Genomic DNA, 23,445 nt, shown 5'->3' on the forward strand with positions numbered 1-23,445 from the left:
CTGTTTTATGTGGTGCACACATACCACATAGATGTATTCTCTCATATCTAGGCCCAAATGTACCACTCACAGTTTATCAGAGTGAGCTGAGCTCATGACGTAGATCTACGGTTTGGACCCTGAACGTAAAGCCGTAGATCTACGGGACGGACCCTGAAAGGGTTAATTGCACACTATTCTTATTTATATTAAAAAAATATTAGTATGTGGTTCTGCCTGGATTTAGGTACTGTAAAATTTAAAAAAAAGTGGCTAAGACATGAAAATATTTCTGTTCAGAGATTTACAAGACCTTAGGTAAGCTGGTTGTGGACTGGCTGATTACAAACGACCAACCCACAGCCATCAGCTAATAAAGCATGCACAGGTGCCTTACAGCTGTCTACTGCTCAGTGATCAAATAACCATCTCCAAACCCTTGTTTATCAGTATGCAAGAGAACAAGGAATTGACAAGACAAACTTCCTCGTCTTATTATAAACAATTACAGGCTTGTGTTTTACACTCACTTGATAGGATGGTAGTACCTCCCTGGGTGGTTGCTGTCTACCAACCTACTACCCAGTTATTATTATTAATACTTTTATTATTCTGGTCAATACTTTCTGAATGGCCAAGTTTCTTCAACAACTTCCCTCATCTACTCAATGAATTATACCCTTATTTTTTAATCCAACACTATCTTCTAATTCCTGGGCTCCTAATTCTCTATATAACATCTCCACTGCCTCCAGCCTCTATCTTGCTGCAACATTTAAGGACCATGCCTCACACTTTTCTCTGGTATATTCCCCTTTACATTTCCAGAGATAAACTTTCTTTCTACAGAGGCCTCAACACACCATCTACCTTGTTTCCTCATCTATTCCATGGTTTACGTCATCTTTCATACACCCATTTATCAATGCATCCACTTCCAAGTACGTATATCTAAATACATTCACTTCCTCTGTATGCTTTCCCCTCAATCTGATATCCAATACTTTATTACCTAAATTTTTATTACTCTTGTCATCTTGCTCTTTTCTGTTATTATTCTTTTTCTTTTCTTTCAACAAACCGGCCATATCCCACCGAGGCAGGGTGGCCCAAAAGGGAAAACGAAAGTTTCTCCTTTTAAATTTAGTAATATATACAGAAGAAGGGGTTACTAGCCCCTTGCTCCCGGCACTTTAGTCGCCTCTTACGACATGCATGGCTTACAGAGGAAGAATTCTGTTCCACTTCCCCATGGAGTCTGTTATTATTATTATTATTATTGTAATGGGGAAGCACTAAACCCGTAGGATTATACAGCACCTGTGGGGAGGGAGAGGATGGAAGGTATTCAGGCTTAATTTAGGGAACTGGAGCACAGATACAATTCCTTAGATCAAGTGCCCTCACCAGCATCCTCCCTCTCTCCATCCATCCTCCCTCCCAAGCTCCTCCACCAATCTTTATAACTTTTCTGTAGAATCTTCCAAAAGAACTGTCATTGACAAAGAGTAATTATAACAGTTCCCAGTTCATGTCAGATTCCTTGTTTTTAATCCTTCACCTCTCCCTAACACCCTAGCATTCACTTTACAGGAGGTTCTCCACATTCGCAAGGGTTAGGGGATCGAGAACCTGGCGAATCTTGAAAATTCGTGAATGTTTGGTGTGCAAATATCATGTAGGGAAATACTGTATAATAATACTGTACTCTAGTGTTTGTGAATATTTTGATGTGCAAATACAGTATATTGTAGGGAAATATAATAATAGCATTTACTTAGACTAACAATACTGCTTCCTTTACCTTTTGAACCATGAACAGTCATAAAACACATGAAAACATAACATAAAACACATGAAAACCGGGTGAGTTGGCATTCGCGAATGTTCGAAGCTCGCAAAAGTGGAGCTTGCGAAAGCGGAGCTCGCGAAAGTGGGGCTCATGAAGGTGGAGGGCTAGCTGTATTTTTTTACAGTCCCATCTCAAAATATGTTTTAACAGCCATGGTGAAATCACACATCCCTTTCTAAGGCCTACTTTTCCTGGAAAATAGTCCTCCTCTCTCTCTTAAATAGACTTAATCTGAATCTCACTTTCTGTATAAAAACTCTTTACTGTTTTTAGTAACCTTCTACCTATTTCATACATTAGCAACATTACTCTTATCCACCATATAATATGCCTTTTCTAAATCCATAAATGTAACAAAAAGGTTCTCTTGTATGTTTCAGTGTAAACACTTGGTTTACACATCCTAAACCTTTCCTAAATCTTCATTATTTTTCAGCAATCCTTCTTTGTCTTATCCCGAGCATTTACAATAATAATTTTACCATACACTTTACCTGGTATGTATGAAGATTGAGACACTTATGCAGCATATGGGAATCTTTATTCAGGAAACGTTTCGCCACACAGTGGCTTCATCAGTCCAATACAAAGAGGAAGGCGTAAGGAGAGGAGGAGAATGAGGTAATCAGTCCCTCAACCTGGAGTCGATGTGTTCAGTCCATCAATCTTGTAGAATGTACAGCATAGGGCCGTAGACGTGGCTTATATACTGTAGTGAGGTGACGTGAAGCAGATGGAGGCGGGGTCATAGTGGTACCATCCACTAGTCGAAGTAGGTCTTCGTCCAAAGGTTGAACAAGTGTTGAAGAATTCTTTGTAACAAGACCCCATGATGCTGCCGTGTCTGACACTTCAACACTTGTTCAACCTTTGGACGAAGACCTACTTCGACTAGTGGATGGTACCACTATGACCCCGCCTCCATCTGCTTCACGTCACCTCACTACAGTATATAAGCCACGTCTACGGCCCTATGCTGTACATTCTACAAGATTGATGGACTGAACACATCGACTCCAGGTTGAGGGACTGATTACCTCATTCTCCTCCTCTCCTTACGCCTTCCTCTTTGTATTGGACTGATGAAGCCACTGTGTGGCGAAACGTTTCCTGAATAAAGATTCCCATATGCTGCATAAGTGTCTCAATCTTCAACTTGTCGGTTTTTCAAACCATTCATCACAACTGTCAGACACGGCAGCATCATGGGGTCTTGTTACAAAGAATTCTTCAACACTTGTTCAACCTTTGGACGAAGACCTACTTCGACTAGTGGATGGTACCACTATGACCCCGCCTCCATCTGCTTCACGTCACCTCACTACAGTATATAAGCCACGTCTACGGCCCTATGCTGTACATTCTACAAGATTGATGGACTGAACACATCGACTCCAGGTTGAGGGACTGATTACCTCATTCTCCTCCTCTCCTTACGCCTTCCTCTTTGTATTGGACTGATGAAGCCACTGTGTGGCGAAACGTTTCCTGAATAAAGATTCCCATATGCTGCATAAGTGTCTCAATCTTCAACTTGTCGGTTTTTCAAACCATTCATCACAACTGTCAGACACGGCAGCATCATGGGGTCTTGTTACAAAGAATTCTTCAACACTTGTTCAACCTTTGGACGAAGACCTACTTCGACTAGTGGATGGTACCACTATGACCCCGCCTCCATCTGCTTCACGTCACCTCACTACAGTATATAAGCCACGTCTACGGCCCTATGCTGTACATTCTACAAGATTGATGGACTGAACACATCGACTCCAGGTTGAGGGACTGATTACCTCATTCTCCTCCTCTCCTTACGCCTTCCTCTTTGTATTGGACTGATGAAGCCACTGTGTGGCGAAACGTTTCCTGAATAAAGATTCCCATATGCTGCATAAGTGTCTCAATCTTCAACTTGTCGGTTTTTCAAACCATTCATCACACCTGGTATGTATACTCATTAGGCCTATTCCCCAGTAATTTTTACATTCTCTTTTGTCTCTTTTTTGCCTTAATAAAGAGAAACAGTGTATATTCTTTGCCAATACTTAGGTACTTTTCCTTCTTTCATGCATAAATTGTATCCCTTCTGTATCAGTTACTAATAAAAAAAAGGGGGGGGGGTTGTCAAATATGCATTAGTGTAATAGAGATGTGAAGAAGCAAATAATTGCAAATGTTGGGAATGAAAAGAAGCTGCATGTCTTAGCATTAAGCAAAATAAGCTAAAAGGGTTAAATTGGGTGTATCTGACAGAACTAGAGCTAAAGGAGGAATAGCAGTAATATTAAATGTGTGGTGTGAATATTATGCAGAGAATTCATACTTTTTGGAGATAAGGTACTGGGTTACTAAAAGTATTACCCAGAGAGCTGAGAAAGGGTTATTGAGGTGGTTTGGACGTTTAGAGAGGATGGAACAAAATAGGATGACTTGGAGAGCATATAAATCTGTGGTGGAGGGAAGGCAGGATAAGGGTTATCTTAGGAAAAGTTGGAGGGAGGGGGTAAAGGAGGTTTTGTATCTGAGGAACTTGGATGTCGAACAGGCTTGCATGAATGTGTTAGATAGGAGTGAGTGGAGGCAAGTGGTTTTTATCACTTGACTTGCTGTTGGAGTGTGAATATGATTACATTTATAAAGGGATTCAGGGAAACCGGTTAACCAAACTTGAGTCCTGGAGGTGGGAACTACAGTGCCTGCATTCTGAAGAAGGGATGGGAATATTGCCATGTAGACTGACATCTGAGCTGTATTGTTGGCATTCCTTTGAAAAGACAGTGATGGAGTGAGTGATAGCGAAAGTGTTTCTCCTTTTTCGGGTCACCCTGTCTTGGTGGGAGACAGCTGATGTTTAAAAAAAAAACACTAAGTAATTAACCCTTTGACTGTTTCAGGCCCCTTTCTGAAACTCATTCTATGTCGCTCAATTTTTGAAAAAAAAAAATTATTTTTTCTTATGAAATGATAGAGAATCTTTTCCCGATGGTAATGACACCAAAAGTTCGAAATTTGGTCGAAAACTCATGGAATTATGCTCCCGCGAAGTTAGCGGTCTTGGCGACATATGCGTATCGGCGATTTCGCCGACTTTGAGCCCTATTTTCAGCCAATTCCATTGTTCCAGTTGACCAAACTCATAGCTATTTCTTTAGAACTCCATTTTATCTATCAGCTGAGTACAAGAAACCTCCCATTTACTAATTTGGACTACCCAATATGGTGGTCAGAAATTGGCAATTTGGCCAATTTCACGCAAACTAAAAAAGATGCCAACTTCAAAATAGGGTCCAGAATAAACAAGGTAGACATTCATGGCACTAAAATTACATATGCTCTGTTCATTAGTCACATCTCTAGGCCCCTCTTATATTATTATTGCTTTCTATTTTGATTTTTTATTCATACAAAAAAATACAAAATTTACTGTTATGCAGACTACTGCATTATTGTAAAAATGGTATAAATAATATCAGTGCACTAGTGAAAGAATATTAGACTCCCCAGTTGACGTGTGGTGTGATTTATTTACTCCTGAACATTGGTAAAAATCGAACATTTCCGCTACTTTGAGCTCAGTTTCAAGGTCGTTTTCATCGTCAAAGTAATGAAAATCATCTCTATTTCTGTAATATGTTTTCCATTTTATCACCTAAGACCATGAAAACGCGAACACAACGATAAATACTATACGAAAATACACCTGAACGTCGGCGTTTTATTCCAAAAAAACGATCATTTTTTTTTCTCATTACGCAATGTGTGCTGCAGGATTTTTTTTGTGGTGCACACTGACCACACAGACCCATTCTCTCACATGTGGGCCTACCAGCTTTCTCCCGCTTGATTTGAAGCCGCTAGAATTATTGAGTATATATACGTCAGAAACATTGGCTCGTAAGACGTATTTATACGTCAAAAACAGTGGGTATTGGTGTTAGTGTTTAAATTTAAGAATTGTATAGCTTAGAATAAAGGCAGGTTGTGAGGAGGTTATCATAAATGTCCATGGTCTTGGGGGCGAGATGTGTGTAGACAAGAAAAAAGAGTCTGGGGGATATTAAGAGCATATTTGGGGAATTTTGAACCAGGTGAGAAAATAATTGTTATGGGGCACAAATTCTCCTTCAGCTCTAGTTTTTTTAGATACACCTAGCTTAATTCCATTTACTCCTCTCCATCGAAGCTCTCCCACCAGATTTATTTTTTGTAACATTACCAATTTTATAATATTTTTACCTGTACAGTGGTACCTTGACTTGGGAGTTTAATTCATTCCGTGACACAGCTCGTAACTCAATTTGCTTGAATATCATATCAATTTTCCTCATTGAAATTAACTGAAATGCCATTAATCCGTTCCAGCAGAATTCCTGGCTCTCGGGAGGCAGAAAATACTCAAAATATAATGCTAATATCAACTCTATGGCTTATTTATCTATCACAATTGATCTAATATGACATAATAAACAATATAAATAACATAGAAACATGATATATACCCTAGAATGAATAAAATATGTCATTATGTTTATGCTGCATAAAGAAAACACTAAAACAAAAGCGATTTTCTCAGATTTTTTTTTCCCAAGTCAGGAGACCGACCTACATTTTGGGTGAATATCTCGGAAGTAAATAAACATAAATGCCTTGTGCCTTCTCGCAGAGAAGGCACAAATTACACACTACGCTTGTACTGCCTCACCAAGTCAATACACCACACCTCACTCGTGTTTTTCTATGATTTCATGCTTTAATTCAGTGGACATCATCCTCTTCTTCTCAGCACTGTCATTTGCACTTACAGTGGTCCCTCAATTGTCCGGCCCGAAAGTCGTCCATTTCGGAAATAGTCCTGTTTTTTCGTCAAAATATTGGCTCACAAATGGTCCGGTAACTCGCTAATAGTCCTTCGTCCCGGACGCGTACTCATGCTCTGAGCAGCCTCGGCCTTTCCTTCCCAGCCAGTATGCCATTGTTTACCAGTGAGCAACGGTCCCCTCACGTGCTCCAGCGAAATATTTCATAATATTCCATTTATTTTAGTGCTTGCAAGTGCTAAATAAGCTACCATGGCTCCAAAGAAAGCTCCTAGTGCCAAGCCTTTGGTAAAGAAGGTGAGAAATATGATTGAATTTAAGACAAACATCATTGAACAATATGATAGTGGCATACGTGTTGGGCGAACTGGCCAGGATGTATAACAAATCCCGTACAACCATATCTTCCATCATAGCCAAGAAAAAGGAAATCAAGGACGCTGTTGTTGCAAAGGGGGTAAATATGCTGACAAAAATGAGATCACCAGTACTCGAAGATGTTGAGAAGTTATTATTGGTGTGGATAAATGAGAAACAATTAGCAGGAGATAGTCTTATGACGTCGCTTATTTGTGAAAAGGCTAGGCAGTTGCATGACGATTTGGTAAAGAAATTGCCTGCAACTAGTGGTGATGTGAGTGAATTTAAAGCCAGTAAAGGCTGGTTTGAGAGATTTAAGAAGCGTACTGGCATACACAGTGTGGTAAGGCATGGTGAGGCTGCCAGTTCGGACCACAAGGCAGCTGAAAATTATGTGCATGAATTCAAGGAGTACATAAACAGTGAAGGACTGAAACCTGAACAAGTGTTCAATTGTGATGAAACAGGCCTCTTTTGGAAGAAAATGCCAAAGAGGACCTACATTACTCAGGAAGAAAAGGCGCTGCCAGGACACAAGCCTATGAAAGACAGGCTGACGCTAATGTTCTGTGCAAATGCTAGTGGGGATTTCAAAGTGAAGCCGTTACCAGCGTACCATTCTGAAAATCCCAGAGTGTTCAAGAAAAATAATGTTATGAAGAGTAAATTGTGTGTGTTTTGGAGATCTAATAATAAGGCATGGGTCACGAGGGAAATTTTCGTCGAGTGGTTCAATGAAGTGTTTGGCCCTAGTGTGAAGAATTACCTCCTGGAAAAGAAATTGGATCTCAAGTGCCTCCTAGTAATGGACAATGCACCTGCTCATCCTCCAAACTTGGATGACCTAATTCAGAAGGAGTTTGGGTTCATCACAGTAAAGTTCTTATCCCGGAATACCACTCCTCTCCTCCAGTCCATGGACCAGCAGGTCATTGCAAACTTTAAAAAACTCTACACCAAAGCATTGTTTGAAAGGTGCTTGAATGTGACCTCAGACACTCACTTGACCCTACGAGATTTTTGGAAAGAACACTTCAGTATTCTCCATTGCATAAGCATTATAGGTAAGGCTTGGGAGGGAGTGACTACCAGGACTTTGAACTCTGCTTGGAGAAAATTGTGGCCAGATTGTGTCCATAAGAGGGATTTTGAAGGGTTTGGGACTGACCCTGATGAGCCTATGTCGGTTGTTAAATCCATTGTGGCACTGGGGAGTTCCATGGGGTTGGATGTGAGTTTGGAGGATGTGGAAGAGTTGGTGGTGGACCACAACGAAGAGTTAGAGTTAACCACTGAAGAGCTGCAAGAGCTTCAGCAGGAAGAGCAACAGATCGCAGCTCAGAATCTTGCTGCAGAGGAGGAGGAAGAGAGATGGAGGAAGGTGCCTTCTTCAGAAATTAAGGAGATTTTTGAAATGTGGGGTAGGATGGAAAGATTTATGGAGAAACATCACCCTGAGAAGGATGTTGCAAGCCATATCTGCAACTTGTACAGTGACAGAGTCTTGGCCCATTTTAGGGAAGTTTTAAAGAGACGCCAGAAACAGAGCTCTCTGGACAGTTTTTTTGCGAGACAGGACTCCAGTGACTCTCAAGCTGGTCCTAGTGGCATTAAGAAACAGAGAAGAGAAGTAACCCCAGAAAAGCAATTGGTACCCGAGGTGTTGGTGGAAGGGGATTCCCCTTCCAAACAGTAAATCATCCAATCTGTCTCCTTCTCCAGTCTTCCATACACAAAGAAGAATCCCCAATAAAGGTAAGTGTTATTCTGTTAATGTTTAATTCATCATGTGCCACTGTATTGTTTATGTACTACATCTATATTTCATGTAAAAAAAATTTTTGTTTTAATACTTCTGGGTGTCAGGAACGGATTAATTGAATTTACATTATGTATTTCTTATGGGGAAAATTGATTCGTAAATCATCCATTTCGATAATAAGTCCCACTTCCAGGAACAGATTATGGACGATTATTGAGGGACCACTGTACTTTCTTAGACCCATGGTTAGAAAAAAAAAATTTGGCAAAATAACTGCACAAAATGCAAGCACAACACAAAAGAGATACTTCCACGGCAAGGTAACCATGTGCACTGTTGTGACATTCACTGCGCCAACTAGTGGCGGCGTATCTGAAACTCACACATAACTTGGATTTTGGTTCGCAATTCGAAGGGAAAAATCAACCGAGAGACAGCTTGTAACTTGGGAAACTTGTAAATTGGGGCACTTGTAAGTCAAGGTACCACTGTATTACAGCCAATATATTTAAAAAATAAAAAATTTCCTTATTTGTGTGTTTGATAATTAATGCACACATCTTGGATATGTAACTTGATGTGTTTTCATTTGTTCATTAAATTGTTTCATAAAATTTTCAGGCTGGTCAATGACAGCAACTTTGGGTGGCGAGGTTTGCGACTGCTGGCCTGCCGCTCGCCCCATTTCTTCACTCATTCAGCCAGTCCTATTGCCACATTACCTGAATATCTTACCACCATGATCAAGAAACTAGCAAAAGATTTACCTGTAAGTTATTCACTTGCATGATTTGTAGTGTTGATAATATGTGGCTTACTAGATCTAAGATTGAGCACATTACAAGTGCTCCTCAACTTATGTGGTTCAACTTGTGATATTTTGACTTTACACGGTTCCTAATTCACGACTTCAGTAATTCATGGATTTTTCCTTAGAACCTATCTAATAATTGTGCGTGGAAATCTCTGCAAATTCATGGATTTTGGGGGGCTTTTTTCGTGGCAATATATAATTTTTTATGCATTTTAACGCTAAATATTAAGAAAAATATAATTTAATAATTTTGTAATGTAAATTTGGTACACATATTTACCATATGTATACCAAAGAAGACAGTGTTGCATGAATTACAGTATGCCAAAGAAAACAGGCTTAAATGAATTATAGTACATATGGGGTAACATCGGTATTTTACATTCTAGCACTGCGGGAGACATAGCAGTACAGTACTGCATACGAGTTTATCTTTACATTCTTTTGTTTTTTAAGGGTGATGTATAAAGCTGAGTTTGAAATTAAATTAAAGTGTTTTGGGGGCATATTTAGGGTTTAAACTATAAAAATGGGGATTTATAGGCATTTTTTTTAATCGCGTCCAGAATTCGCAGTTTTCCAAATTCACGGGTGGTCTTGGAACATAACCCCCACAAATTTTGGGGGCTACTGTATGTGTGTGTATATATATACACACACACACACACACACACACACACACACACACACACACACACACACACACACACACACACACACACACACACACACACACACACACACACACACACACACACACACACACACACACACACACACACACACACACACAAATATAGATATATACAGTGGACCCTCGGGTAAAAGCATTAGTCCGTTCCAGAGAGCTTGCCTTTAGCCAAATTAATTTTCCCCATAAGAAATAATGGAAATCCAATTAATCTGTTTCAGACAGCCAAAAGTGGGCTAGTAACCCCTTCTCCTGTATACAATTACTAAAAAAGAGAAGAAGAAAAACTTTATAAAACTGGGTTGCTTAAATGTGCGTGGATGTAGTGCGGATGACAAGAAACAGATGATTGCTGATGTTATGAATGAAAAGAAGTTGGATGTCCTGGCCCTAAGCGAAACAAAGCTGAAGGGGGTAGGAGAGTTTCAGTGGGGGGAAATAAATGGGATTAAATCTGGAGTATCTGAGAGAGTTAGAGCAAAGGAAGGGGTAGCAGTAATGTTAAATGATCAGTTATGGAAGGAGAAAAGAGAATATGAATGTGTAAATTCAAGAATTATGTGGATTAAAGTAAAGGTTGGATGCGAGAAGTGGGTCATAATAAGTGTGTATGCACCTGGAGAAGAGAGGAATGCAGAGGAGAGAGAGAGATTTTGGGAGATGTTAAGTGAATGTATAGGAGCCTTTGAACCAAGTGAGAGAGTAATTGTGGTAGGGGACTTGAATGCTAAAGTAGGAGAAACTTTTAGAGAGGGTGTGGTAGGTAAGTTTGGGGTGCCAGGTGTAAATGATAATGGGAGCCCTTTGATTGAACTTTGTATAGAAAGGGGTTTAGTTATAGGTAATACATATTTTAAGAAAAAGAGGATAAATAAGTATACACGATATGATGTAGGGCGAAATGACAGTAGTTTGTTGGATTATGTATTGGTAGATAAAAGACTGTTGAGTAGACTTCAGGATGTACATGTTTATAGAGGGGCCACAGATATATCAGATCACTTTCTAGTTGTAGCTACACTGAGAGTAAAAGGTAGATGGGATACAAGGAGAATAGAAGCATCAGGGAAGAGAGAGGTGAAGGTTTATAAACTAAAAGAGGAGGCAGTTAGGGTAAGATATAAACAGCTATTGGAGGATAGATGGGCTAATGAGAGCATAGGCAATGGGGTCGAAGAGGTATGGGGTAGGTTTAAAAATGTAGTGTTAGAGTGTTCAGCAGAAGTTTGTGGTTACAGGAAAGTGGGTGCAGGAGGGAAGAGGAGCGATTGGTGGAATGATGATGTAAAGAGAGTAGTAAGGGAGAAAAAGTTAGCATATGAGAAGTTTTTACAAAGTAGAAGTGATGCAAGGAGGGAAGAGTATATGGAGAAAAAGAGAGAAGTTAAGAGAGTGGTGAAGCAATGTAAAAAGAGAGCAAATGAGAGAGTGGGTGAGATGTTATCAACAAATTTTGTTGAAAATAAGAAAAAGTTTTGGAGTGAGATTAACAAGTTAAGAAAGCCTAGAGAACAAATGGATTTGTCAGTTAAAAATAGGAGAGGAGAGTTATTAAATGGAGAGTTAGAGGTATTGGGAAGATGGAAGGAATATTTTGAGGAATTGTTAAATGTTGATGAAGATAGGGAAGCTGTGATTTCGTGTATAGGGCAAGGAGGAATAACATCTTGTAGGAGTGAGGAAGAGCCAGTTGTGAGTGTGGGGGAAGTTCGTGAGGCAGTAGGTAAAATGAAAGGGGGTAAGGCAGCCGGGATTGATGGGATAAAGATAGAAATGTTAAAAGCAGGTGGGGATATAGTTTTGGAGTGGTTGGTGCAATTATTTAATAAATGTATGGAAGAGGGTAAGGTACCTAGGGATTGGCAGAGAGCATGCATAGTTCCTTTGTATAAAGGCAAAGGGGATAAAAGAGAGTGCAAAAATTATAGGGGGATAAGTCTGTTGAGTGTACCTGGTAAAGTGTATGGTAGAGTTATAATTGAAAGAATTAAGAGTAAGACGGAGAATAGGATAGCAGATGAACAAGGAGGCTTTAGGAAAGGTAGGGGGTGTGTGGACCAGGTGTTTACAGTGAAACATATAAGTGAACAGTATTTAGATAAGGCTAAAGAGGTCTTTGTGGCATTTATGGATTTGGAAAAGGCGTATGACAGGGTGGATAGGGGGGCAATGTGGCAGATGTTGCAAGTGTATGGTGTAGGAGGTAGGTTACTGAAAGCAGTGAAGAGTTTTTACGAGGATAGTGAGGCTCAAGTTAGAGTATGTAGGAAAGAGGGAAATTTTTTCCCAGTAAAAGTAGGCCTTAGACAAGGATGTGTGATGTCACCGTGGTTGTTTAATATATTTATAGATGGGGTTGTAAGAGAAGTAAATGCGAGGGTCTTGGCAAGAGGCGTGGAGTTAAAAGATAAAGAATCACACACAAAGTGGGAGTTGTCACAGCTGCTCTTTGCTGATGACACTGTGCTCTTGGGAGATTCTGAAGAGAAGTTGCAGAGATTGGTGGATGAATTTGGTAGGGTGTGCAAAAGAAGAAAATTAAAGGTGAATACAGGAAAGAGTAAGGTTATGAGGATAACAAAAAGATTAGGTGATGAAAGATTGAATATCAGATTGGAGGGAGAGAGTATGGAGGAGGTGAACGTATTCAGATATTTGGGAGTGGGCGTGTCAGCGGATGGGTCTATGAAAGATGAGGTGAATCATAGAATTGATGAGGGAAAAAGAGTGAGTGGTGCACTTAGGAGTCTGTGGAGACAAAGAACTTTGTCCTTGGAGGCAAAGAGGGGAATGTATGAGAGTATAGTTTTACCAACGCTCTTATATGGGTGTGAAGCGTGGGTGATGAATGTTGCAGCGAGGAGAAGGCTGGAGGCAGTGGAGATGTCATGTCTGAGGGCAATGTGTGGTGTGAATATAATGCAGAGAATTCGTAGTTTGGAAGTTAGGAGGAGGTGCGGGATTACCAAAACTGTTGTCCAGAGGGCTGAGGAAGGGTTGTTGAGGTGGTTCGGACATGTAGAGAGAATGGAGCGAAACAGAATGACTTCAAGAGTGTATCAGTCTGTAGTGGAAGGAAGGCGGGGTAGGGGTCGGCCTAGGAAGGGTTGGAGGGAGGGGGTAAAGGAGGTTTTGTGTGCGAGGGGCTTGGACTTCCAGCAGGCATGCGTGAGCGTGTTTGATAGGAGTGAATGGAGACAAATGGTTTTTTAATACTTGACGTGCTGTTGGAGTGTGAGCAAAGTAACATTTATGAAGGGATTCAGGGAAACCGGCAGGCCGGACTTGAGTCCTGGAGATGGGAAGTACAGTGCCTGCACTCTGAAGGAGGGGTGTTAATGTTGCAGTTTAAAAACTGTAGTGTAAAGCACCCTTCTGGCAAGACAGTGATGGAGTGAATGATGGTGAAAGTTTTTCTTTTTCGGGCCACCCTGCCTTGGTGGGAATCGGCCGGTGTGATAATAATAAAAAAAATAATTTTTTTAAAGATTAAATATAGATATACATACAGAAAACAATGACAAATAAATATAAAGCACTAATAAAATGGATAAATGAGCATTTAAGATCACACTTACCTTCATTGACTTTCGTTGGTGTATGGAAGACGAGGAGGCAAGAGGGAGATGAGTTTATTATGCTTCAATATGACGCTAATATCATCTCTGCGGCTTATTTATCTATCACAATTCATTTAATATGACATAATAAACAATATTAATAACATAGAAACATGATATATACTCTATAATGAATAAAATGTCATAATGTATGAGAGGAGTAAAGCAATGGAAGTGTTGATGTTTGGTTTATAAGGGCCACTGAGAGAAGCTGTACATAGTGGTGGTTGTGGTGGAGGCACCAGCGGAACCCACCAACACTATCATACTTAAACAATGTATGTAATTTATAAATAAGAAATATTTACATTTTAATTTATAAATAAGTAAGTTTATTCAGGTACACACAAATACAGTTACATACATAGATTATCATACATAGCAGCATATGTGTAAAGTACCTAGGATAACCCAAAAAAGTCAGAATGACTTATGTATTTCCATTGGGGTCATTTTATATTTACACTTATATTTACCTTTATCTAGGTAGAAGGTTGGTAAACAGCAACCGCCCAGGGAGGTACTACCATCCTGCCAAGTGAGTGTAAAACAAAAGCCTGTAATTATTTTACTTGATGGTAGGATTGCTGGTGTCTTTTGTCTGTCTCATAAACATGCAAGATTTCAGGTATGTCTTGCTACTTCTACTTATACTTAGGTCGCACTACACATGTACAAGCATATATATACACACCCCTCTGGGTTTTCTTCTATTTTCCTTCTAGTTTTTGTTCTTGCTTATTTCCTCTTATCTCCATGGGGAAGTGGAACAGAATTCTTCCTCCGTAAGCCATGCGTGTTGTAAGAGGCAACTAAAATGCCAGGAGCAAGGGGCTAGTAACCCCTTCTTCTGTATAAATTACTAAATTTAAAAAGAGAAACTTTCATTTTTCTTTTTGGGCCACCCTGCCTTGGTGGGATATGGCCGGTTTGTTGAAAGACAATTTACTTTTATACTTACACTTTTATATTTACACTTACCTTGGAGGAGATGCTGGCAGAAATTTAGGGTGGTGGAAGATAACAGGGCAGCATTATGTTCATTGGCCCAATGCACATCAAACAACATTGGAGAGTTACTTTCGTGTTGTTTTTCTGTCGCTTACTCGCTTAGCTTACTTGCTACACTGTTAATTCTACATTTTATCGCTGACTGGCACTTTAGCCTTTATCTATATCTGCTGCTTTAGTATCGTACATATCTTAAAATCACTGAATCACTGCAGAAGGCACATTCTCCCCTCTCTCTTCCTCCTCCACTTTGGTACTTTGCTACGAGTTTTTTCTTGAATTCTATTGTGCTTCTTTCCTTCTTTATCACAGGGTTGGCACTAGAAGCTTTCTTTGGGCCCTTGGTGGCTTATTTAGCAGTTACAAGCACTAAAAACAATGGAATAATACAAAATATATCGCACATACACAAGGAATCATCCTCATTGGCTTATAAACAATGGTACACTGGCTTTACATGGGCTCAGGCCATGCAGACACGTTCAGAATGAATGTCCTTAACAGAGTTCTTGGGCATTAGCCGAGCCAATATTTTGGCACAAAAAGTGCCGATTTTGGTGTTAGCCGATGCCGCCGTTACCCAAGGGTCCGCTGTAAGTGTTTTTATCCATGCATGCTGTAAGAGGCGACTAAAATGCTGGGAGCAAGGGGCTAGTAACCCCTAAATTAAATTTGGTATAAATTATCAAATTAAAAAAAAAATCTTCCATTTTTCTTCTTAAGTCACCCTGCTTCAGCGGGATATGGTCAGTTATTTGAAAAAAAAAAAAAGTATTTTTATATTTAGATTTTATTTATTTATTATATAGTATACATTGTTTACTTTTTAACTTGCTTTTCCATCTCAATTTAAAAAATACAGTCACAGCTAACAGCAGATATTAAAGTGGAAGAAGAAGATGATAAAGAGGAGGAAAAGGTTATCCCTGTGCTAGAGCAAAATGATGGGGTGAAGGAAGAAGAGGAAGACATGGAGGAGGATGGTGGAGATGAAGAACGAGCAGATATCAAGGCTATCACTGAGGAGGAGCAGAAAGCTCTGGCTAAGAATTTTGATAAACTCTGCAAAGATAAATGGAAGCTCCTTGCCAAGAAGCTTGGATTTGAAGACGATGAGGTGAGATCATACTGCATATATGTAAAATTTTTCTTGTTAACTTTGTGTGTACCATATTAGCCATTTCTCATTACATGTATTTTATATATTGCAATATAAAGCAGAATGTTTAAACATAAAAACACATAAATACAATTTATTTGTGTGATTTCATTTTAAAACGTGTTGTTGGGTACAAAGAAAGCCACTAACATGCCGGGGCATTTTGGGCAGACTATCCTACTCTTTACAGACTACTTAAGACTAGACAGGTAAAGAGTGGTAAATTTTAATTAAATATAAATTTTAATCCATTCCAGAGAGCTTGTCCTTAGCCGAATATATTGTTAGCCGAATTAATTTTCCCCATAAGAAATAATGGAAATCCAGTTAATCCGTTCCAGTCAGCCAAAAGTATTAAAAAAAAAAAAAAAATTTGCATGAAATATACATTTCCCTACAAAGAAAACAATGAGACATGCATAATAAATACATTAAATAATAAAATGACACTTACCTTTATTGAAGAGTATTGATGAGTGATGAGACACTGTTTTTCTTGAACAGTCTGGGATTTTCAGAGTGATACATGAGTAAAAGGCTTCACTTTGCAATCCCCATTAGCATTACAACAAAACATGAGAGTTAGCCTGTCTGCCATAGGCTTGTGTCCTGGGAGTGCCTTTTCCTCCTGAGTAATGTAGGTCCTGTTTGGCATTTTCTTCCAGAAAAGGTCTGTTTCATCACAATTGAACACTTGTTGGGGTTGGAATTTTTCATCTTCGCCATGCCTTATCACACTGTGTATGCCACTACGATTGTTAACCCTTTGAGGGTCGACAGGCCCTCTCCGAAACTCGTTCTCAGGGTCGGCCAAATTTAAAAAAAAAAAAATTATTTTCTCTTATGAAAAGATAGAGAATCTTTTCCCGATCATAAAGACACCAAAAGTTTGAAATTTGATAGAAAACTTACGGAATTATGCTCTCGCAAAGTTAGCGGTCTCGGCGATGTTTACGCATCGGCGATTTTGCCCACTTTGAGCCCCATTTTCGGCCAATTTCACTGTACTAGTCGACAAAAAACATGAATATTTCGCTAGAACTCCATTTTTTCTATCGAATGGGTGCAAGAAACCACCCATTTATGAAATTCAACTATCCAGTACAGTGGTCAGAATTTAGCAATTTTGCCAATTTCACACAAATTTCAAAAGATGCCAATTTCCGAATAGGGTCCAGAATAAACAAGAAAGACATTCCTGGCACTAAAATGACATTTCCTCTAGTCATTAGTCACGTCTCAAGGCCCCTCTTATATTCTTTTGCTTTCCACTTCGAATTTTTATTCTCACAAAAAATATAAGATTTACTGTTATGCAGACTACTGCATTAGTGTAAAAAATGGTATAAATATTATTGGTGCACTTGTGAAAGAATATTAGACTCACCAGTTGACGTGTATTGCACGCTTGACACGATTTGTTTACTTTTGAAGTTTGGTAAAAATCGAACATTTCTGCTACTTTGAGCTCAATTTCAAGGCACCTTTCATTGTAAAACCAGTCACAATCATCTCAAATTCTGTAATATGTCTTCCATTCTATAAAATGAGACCAAGAAAACTAGAATACAACAATAAATACCATACGAAAATACACTGCAAAGTCGCTGATTTATTCCAAAAAAATGGTAAAAGTTTTTTTTTCTCATTATGCACTGTGTGCTGCAGGATTTTTTTAGACTGTGCACACTGACCACATAGACCCATTCTTTCATATGAAGGCCTACCAGCTTACTCCCACTAGATTTGAGGCCGCTAGAATTTATGCGTACTAGTACGTCAAAAACCCCTACGCGTAAGACGTACTAGTACGACCAAAACCCTCAAAGGGTTAAATCTCTGAACCCAAGCTTTGCTGGCCTTAAATTCATCAATATGAGCACTAGTTCCAGGCATTTATTCCTGTTCACCTGGGTGTTAGTCAACTGGTGTGGGTCACATCCTGGGGGACAAGATTAAGAACCCCAGTGGATATAAGTTAGACAGTCCTTGATGACGCAGTGACTTTCTTGGGTTAGCCACACCAACAACACTCTCTCCACATCTTCAAGTAGTACAGCTGACGGTGGTGCAGCAGCAGCTGATGGTGGTGCAGCAGCAGCTGATGGTGGTGCAGCAGCAGCTGACTGTGGTACAGCAGCAGCTGATGGTAGTGCAGCAACAGCTGACAGTGGTGCAGCAGCAGCTGACCGTGGTACAGCAGCAGCTGACGGTGGTGCAGCAGCAGCTCACCATAGTGCAGCAGCAGCTGACCGTGGTGCAGCAAGCAGCTGACCGTGGTACAGCAGCAGCTGACCGTGGTGCAGCAGTAGCTGACCGTGGTACAGCAGCAGCTGACCGTGGTGCAGCAACAGCTGACAGTGGTACGAGAGTATTTCAATAGTATTTCTCACCTTTACTGTGTAAGGAATCTCCCATATTAAGATAATAGACTTAAAGCCTTAAGTCTCCACTCTCTGGAGAGACGTAGAATGAGGGGAGATATCATCGAAGTGTATAAGTGGATGATGGGCATAAACAAAGGAGATATTAATAAAGTACTGAGATTGTTGAACCTGGTAAGAACCAGAAATAATGGATTTAAGTTGGATAAATTTAGATGTAGAAAGGACATAGGTAAGTACTGGTTTTCTAACAACGAGTTGTGGATGCGTGGAACAATCTTCCCAGTAGGTTGATTGAGGTTAGGACATTGGGTAGCTTTAAAAAGAGATTGGACAAATACAGTGGACCCCCGACATTTGATGGCATCAACATTCGATAAATCCGACATTTGATGCATTTTAACGCAAAAATTTCGCCTCGACATTCGATCGAAAACCCACTATTCGATGCGATTCATACGAGACGTGTCAACGTGTGGCCTGAACCGCCCCGTGTGTGCCAGTGTTTACAAGCCAGGCAGTGTGCTCACCTCTAAGGATACATTCGGTACATTCCATATTATCACTGTTTTTGGTGCTTGTTTCTGCAAAATAAGTCACCATGGGCCCTAAGAAAGCTTCTAGTGCCAACCCTTCAAGAAAAAAGGTGCTAATGACTATTGAAATGAAGAAAGACATAATTGCAAAGTACGAAATTATAGTGCGCGTTTCGGAGTTGGCCAGGTTGTATAGTAAACCCCAATCAACCATCTCTACTATAGTGAGCAGGAAAATGGCAATCAAGGAAGCTGTTGTTGCAAAAGGTGCAACTTTGTTTTAGAAACAGATCGCTAGTGTTAGAAGATGTTGAGAGACTGTTATTGGTGTGGATAAATGAAAAACAGATAGGAGATAGCATCTCGCAAGCAATCTTTTGTGAAAAGGCTAGGCAGTTGCATGATGATTTGGTAAAGAAATTGCCTGCAACTAGTGGTGATGTGAGTGAATTTAAGGCCAGCAAAGGTTGGTTTGAAAGATTTAAGAATCATAGTGGCATACACAGTGTGGTAAGGCATGGCGAGGCTGCCACTTCGGACCACAAAGCAGCTGAAAAATATGTGCATGAATTCAAGGAGTACATAGAGGCTGAAGGATTGAAACCTGAACAAGTGTTTAATTGTGACTTCCCTTCTTCTTAAAAGAAGCAGGGAAGTAACCCCGGAAAAAGACTTGATACCTCAACTCCTAATGGAAGGGGATTCCCCTTCTAAACACTAACACCATCCACACTCTCCCCTCCTCCCATCCCATCAATTATTGCTAGATCTTCATTAAAGGTAAGTGTCAATTATTCTATTGTTATTGTTGTTTTTGTAATTCTATTGTATTAAACTTAATATTTCATGTAAAAAAAAAAATTTTCATACTTTTGGGTGTCTTGCACGGATTAATTTGATTTCCATTATTTCTTATGGGGAAAATTAATTCGCCTTTCGATATTTTCGACATTCGATGATTCTCAGGAATGGATTAATATCGAATGTTGGGGGTCCACTGTATATGAGTGGGAGGGGCTGGATTTGATTTGTGTCATTGAGTATGGGAGTAATTTCTTGGGTAGCTTTGGGTAGAGGTCATTTTGATTTTGATAAGGACCTGCCTGGTATAGGCTAGTAGGCCTTCTGCAGTGTTCCTCCATTCTTATGTTCTTATGTTACCACAGGGTTGGCACTAGAAGCTTTCTTTGGGCCCATGTTGGCATATTTAGCAGTTACAAGCACTAAAAACAATGGAATAATACAAAATGTATCAAATGTATGTGTGGAACCGTCCGCCCTGGCTTGTAAACAATGGCACACTAGCTGAGGCGCTCAGGCTGGACGGACAGACGGACGCGTTTAAGACGAATGTCCTTACCCGAGTTTTTCATCTTTGGTCGAGCCAATATTTTTACGCAAAAATGCATCGTTACCCGATTTTATCATTAGCCGATGTCATCGTTGATCGAGGGTCCACTGTATACAGTTCGTGGGGTAATTAGGTTCGGGTCATAACCAAATCGGGTCGCGACCAGAGTTTTGGAATGAATTATGGTCATGACAAGAGGTTCCACTGGTGAAGAGCTATTAACCCTTTCAGGGTCCATGCCGTAGATCTACGGCTTTGAGTTGAGGGTCCAAACCGTAGATCTATGCCATGAGCTCAGCTCACTCTGGTAAGCTGTGAGTGGTAAATTTGGGCCTAGATATGAGAGAATACATCTATGTGGTATGTGTGCACCACATATAACAAATCCTGCAGCACACAGTGCATAATGAGAGAAAAAACTGAGACCATAATTTTCGATTAAAACAGCAACTTTGCAGTGTTTTTCGTACGTTTCTTTATAGTTGTATTTGCGATTTCTTGGTCTCATTTGATAGAATGAAAGATATATTACAGAAGTAGAGATGATTTTGATTTGTTTTAGTACTGGAAATGGCTTGAAACTGAGCTCAAAGTAGAGGAAATGTTAAATTTTTGCCAATGTTCATGAGTAAACAAATGACCTCGCACGTCTAATACACACTAGCCGGTGGGTCTAATATATGTTCACAAATATGGTGATATTATTTATACAGTTATTACAATATTGCATAACAGTAAATCTTCTATTTTTTGGTTTGAATAAAAATTCATTATGTGAATAAAAAATAAAAATGGAATTCATTTGTAAAGCCTCAAAATATAACTAATGAACAGAGGAAATGTTAATTTAGTGCCAGGAATGCCTGCATTGTTTATTCTGGACCCTGTTTTGAAATTGGAATATTTTGAACTTCGCATTAAATTGGCCAAATTACCATTTTCCAATCACTTTATTTTGTAGTTGAAATAGTTGACATGGCGATTTCTTGTGCTCAATCGATAGAATAGAAGTAATACTAGTGAAATAGCTAAGAATTTGGTCGACTGGAATAATGTAACTGGCCTAAAATGGGAGTCAAAGTCGGCAAAATCACCGATGCGTAAATATCGCTGACACATCAAAATTTGCTAGAGCATAATTTTGTCAATTTTCCAGCAAATTTCGTACTTTTTGTTTAATTACCTTCAGAAAAAGATTCTCTACCATTTCATAAAATAACAAATTTTTTTTTTTTAAATTCTTGGACCCTGGTGCACACTTTGAAATTTGGCCTCTTGGATCCTGAAAGGGTTAATCTTAGGAATTGGAGCTACCATTTCCTTGGATCAAACCTGATTACTCACTATTCCCCATGCATTATATGACCCCTACAGGCTTAGTGTTTCCCATGAATATAATATTAATACTCTGACTTCATCTATCCAGATAGGTAGTATATGTTTGTTATAGGGGTCTAAAATGTCAGGAGACAGGACCTGGTTACCCCCCCCCCCTTCCCTTATAATTAGTATTCAACATGACAGTGGAAAATACCCATGATTGAAAATTTTGTTAAATTTTTTCATCAGATTATCTTGGTAAAGCTCAAAAAGTATTCCTTTATTTGCATCTCTTTCCAAATATTTATTGTAAAAGTGAAATCGTTTTTTATGATTTTCAGATTGAATTTATCGAGAAGGAGAAGGCAAGCAAGGAGGGCAGTGTGGAGAGCCAGGTAGCATATATGTTAAAACTTTGGGTGGAAAATGAAGGTGACGAGGCCAATAAGGAGAGTCTTCTCTATACGCTTGGTGGCATGAAGATGGCAGCCATTGCTGATGGAATATTCACTTGATATATTTAAATGACTTATTGGAGACAGTTCTAAAAAAAATCATATTTTTTTATATGCATATAACCTTTGACGATTTTTTTCATGCAATAGGGCCCTGGCTTACTACATTTTGCATTTATGACAGTGGCATTTTAGAACCTATTGCTTATTAACAAACACTGATTTGTAGTTATGATTATTGATTATATTAAAAAAAATATACAGTGGAACCTCGGTTTACATCATTAATTTGTTCCAGAAAAGTCTGACGAAAATCGAATTTAATATGGAACAAAATTTCGGCCTAAATACAATTCGGCCAATACCAGCAGCGGCCAATATTCGGGGTTCCACTGTACATGCATTTGTAGTGTGACCTAAATGTAAGTAGAAGTAGTAAGACGTACCTGAAATCTTGCATGTTTGTGAGACAGAAAAGACACCAGCACTCCTACCATCATGTAAAACAATTACAGGCTTTCGTTTTACACTCACTCGACAGGATGGTAGTACCTCCCTGGGCAGTTGCTGCCTACCAACCTACTACCTAGCACTCAGTGAACTTATTCCCCTATAATTTTTACAGTCTCTTTTGTCCCCCTTCCCTTTATGTAAAGGAACTATACATGCTCTCCGCCAATCCCTAGGTACCTTCCCCTCTTTCATGCATTTATTAAACAAAAACACCAATCACTCCAACACTATATATCCCCCATCCCTGTTTTTAACATTTCTGTCATGATCCCATCAGTTCCAGCTGCTTTACCCCCTTTCATTCTACGTAATGCCTCACGCACCTCCCCCCACACATCCTGCTCTTCTTCACACCTAAAAGATGTTATACCTCCCTCACCAGTACATGAAATTACCACCTCCCTTTCTTCATCAACATTTAAAAGTTCCTCAATTAATGCCTTGCATATACAGTGGAACCTTGGTTTTCGTTTGCCTTGGTTTTCATCGAATTTGGTTTTCGACGACTTTTTCGTCAAAATATTGTCCGAGTTTTCATTTGTCACTTTGGTTTTCATCTGCAGTACCAAAAATGTCTGCGCCCCCACGCCCACACAAAGCATCCTATGCACACATTCTGAATCAGTCTGGCTTTGTTGTCGAGTAAACATTACCCTGCACGTTCATACAAGACATTTCGTAATAATCAATTTTTTTGTGCTTGTTTATTGAGTGCAACTGCTAAATAAGCCACCATGGGGCCAAAGAAAATTCCAAATGTCAGCTCCTTAATAAAGAAGGTGAAAAATATGATAGAATTCAAGAAAGAACTTGTAGAAAAG

At 39.5% G+C, this 23,445-nt stretch overlaps 1 protein-coding gene across 2 annotated transcripts in view; it reads left to right on the forward strand.

Moving 5' to 3' along the window:
* Hpr1 (THO complex 1-like protein Hpr1) overlaps positions 1 to 22,234 on the forward strand; it is a gene marked incomplete at its 5' end in the record, with an annotated part of 99,593 nt that extends 77,359 nt beyond the window's left edge. For both annotated transcript variants that reach the window (XM_070096775.1, XM_070096776.1), the window contains 3 exon segments: positions 9,392 to 9,539; positions 15,769 to 16,023; positions 21,998 to 22,234. In XM_070096775.1, the coding sequence (XP_069952876.1) occupies positions 9,392 to 9,539; positions 15,769 to 16,023; positions 21,998 to 22,171 (577 nt within the window).
* Positions 22,235 to 23,445: the final 1,211 nt, after the last annotated feature.

This window comes from Cherax quadricarinatus, chromosome 55 (assembly GCF_038502225.1).
Source record: "Cherax quadricarinatus isolate ZL_2023a chromosome 55, ASM3850222v1, whole genome shotgun sequence".
In the NCBI taxonomy this organism is placed as follows: domain Eukaryota; kingdom Metazoa; phylum Arthropoda; class Malacostraca; order Decapoda; family Parastacidae; genus Cherax; species Cherax quadricarinatus.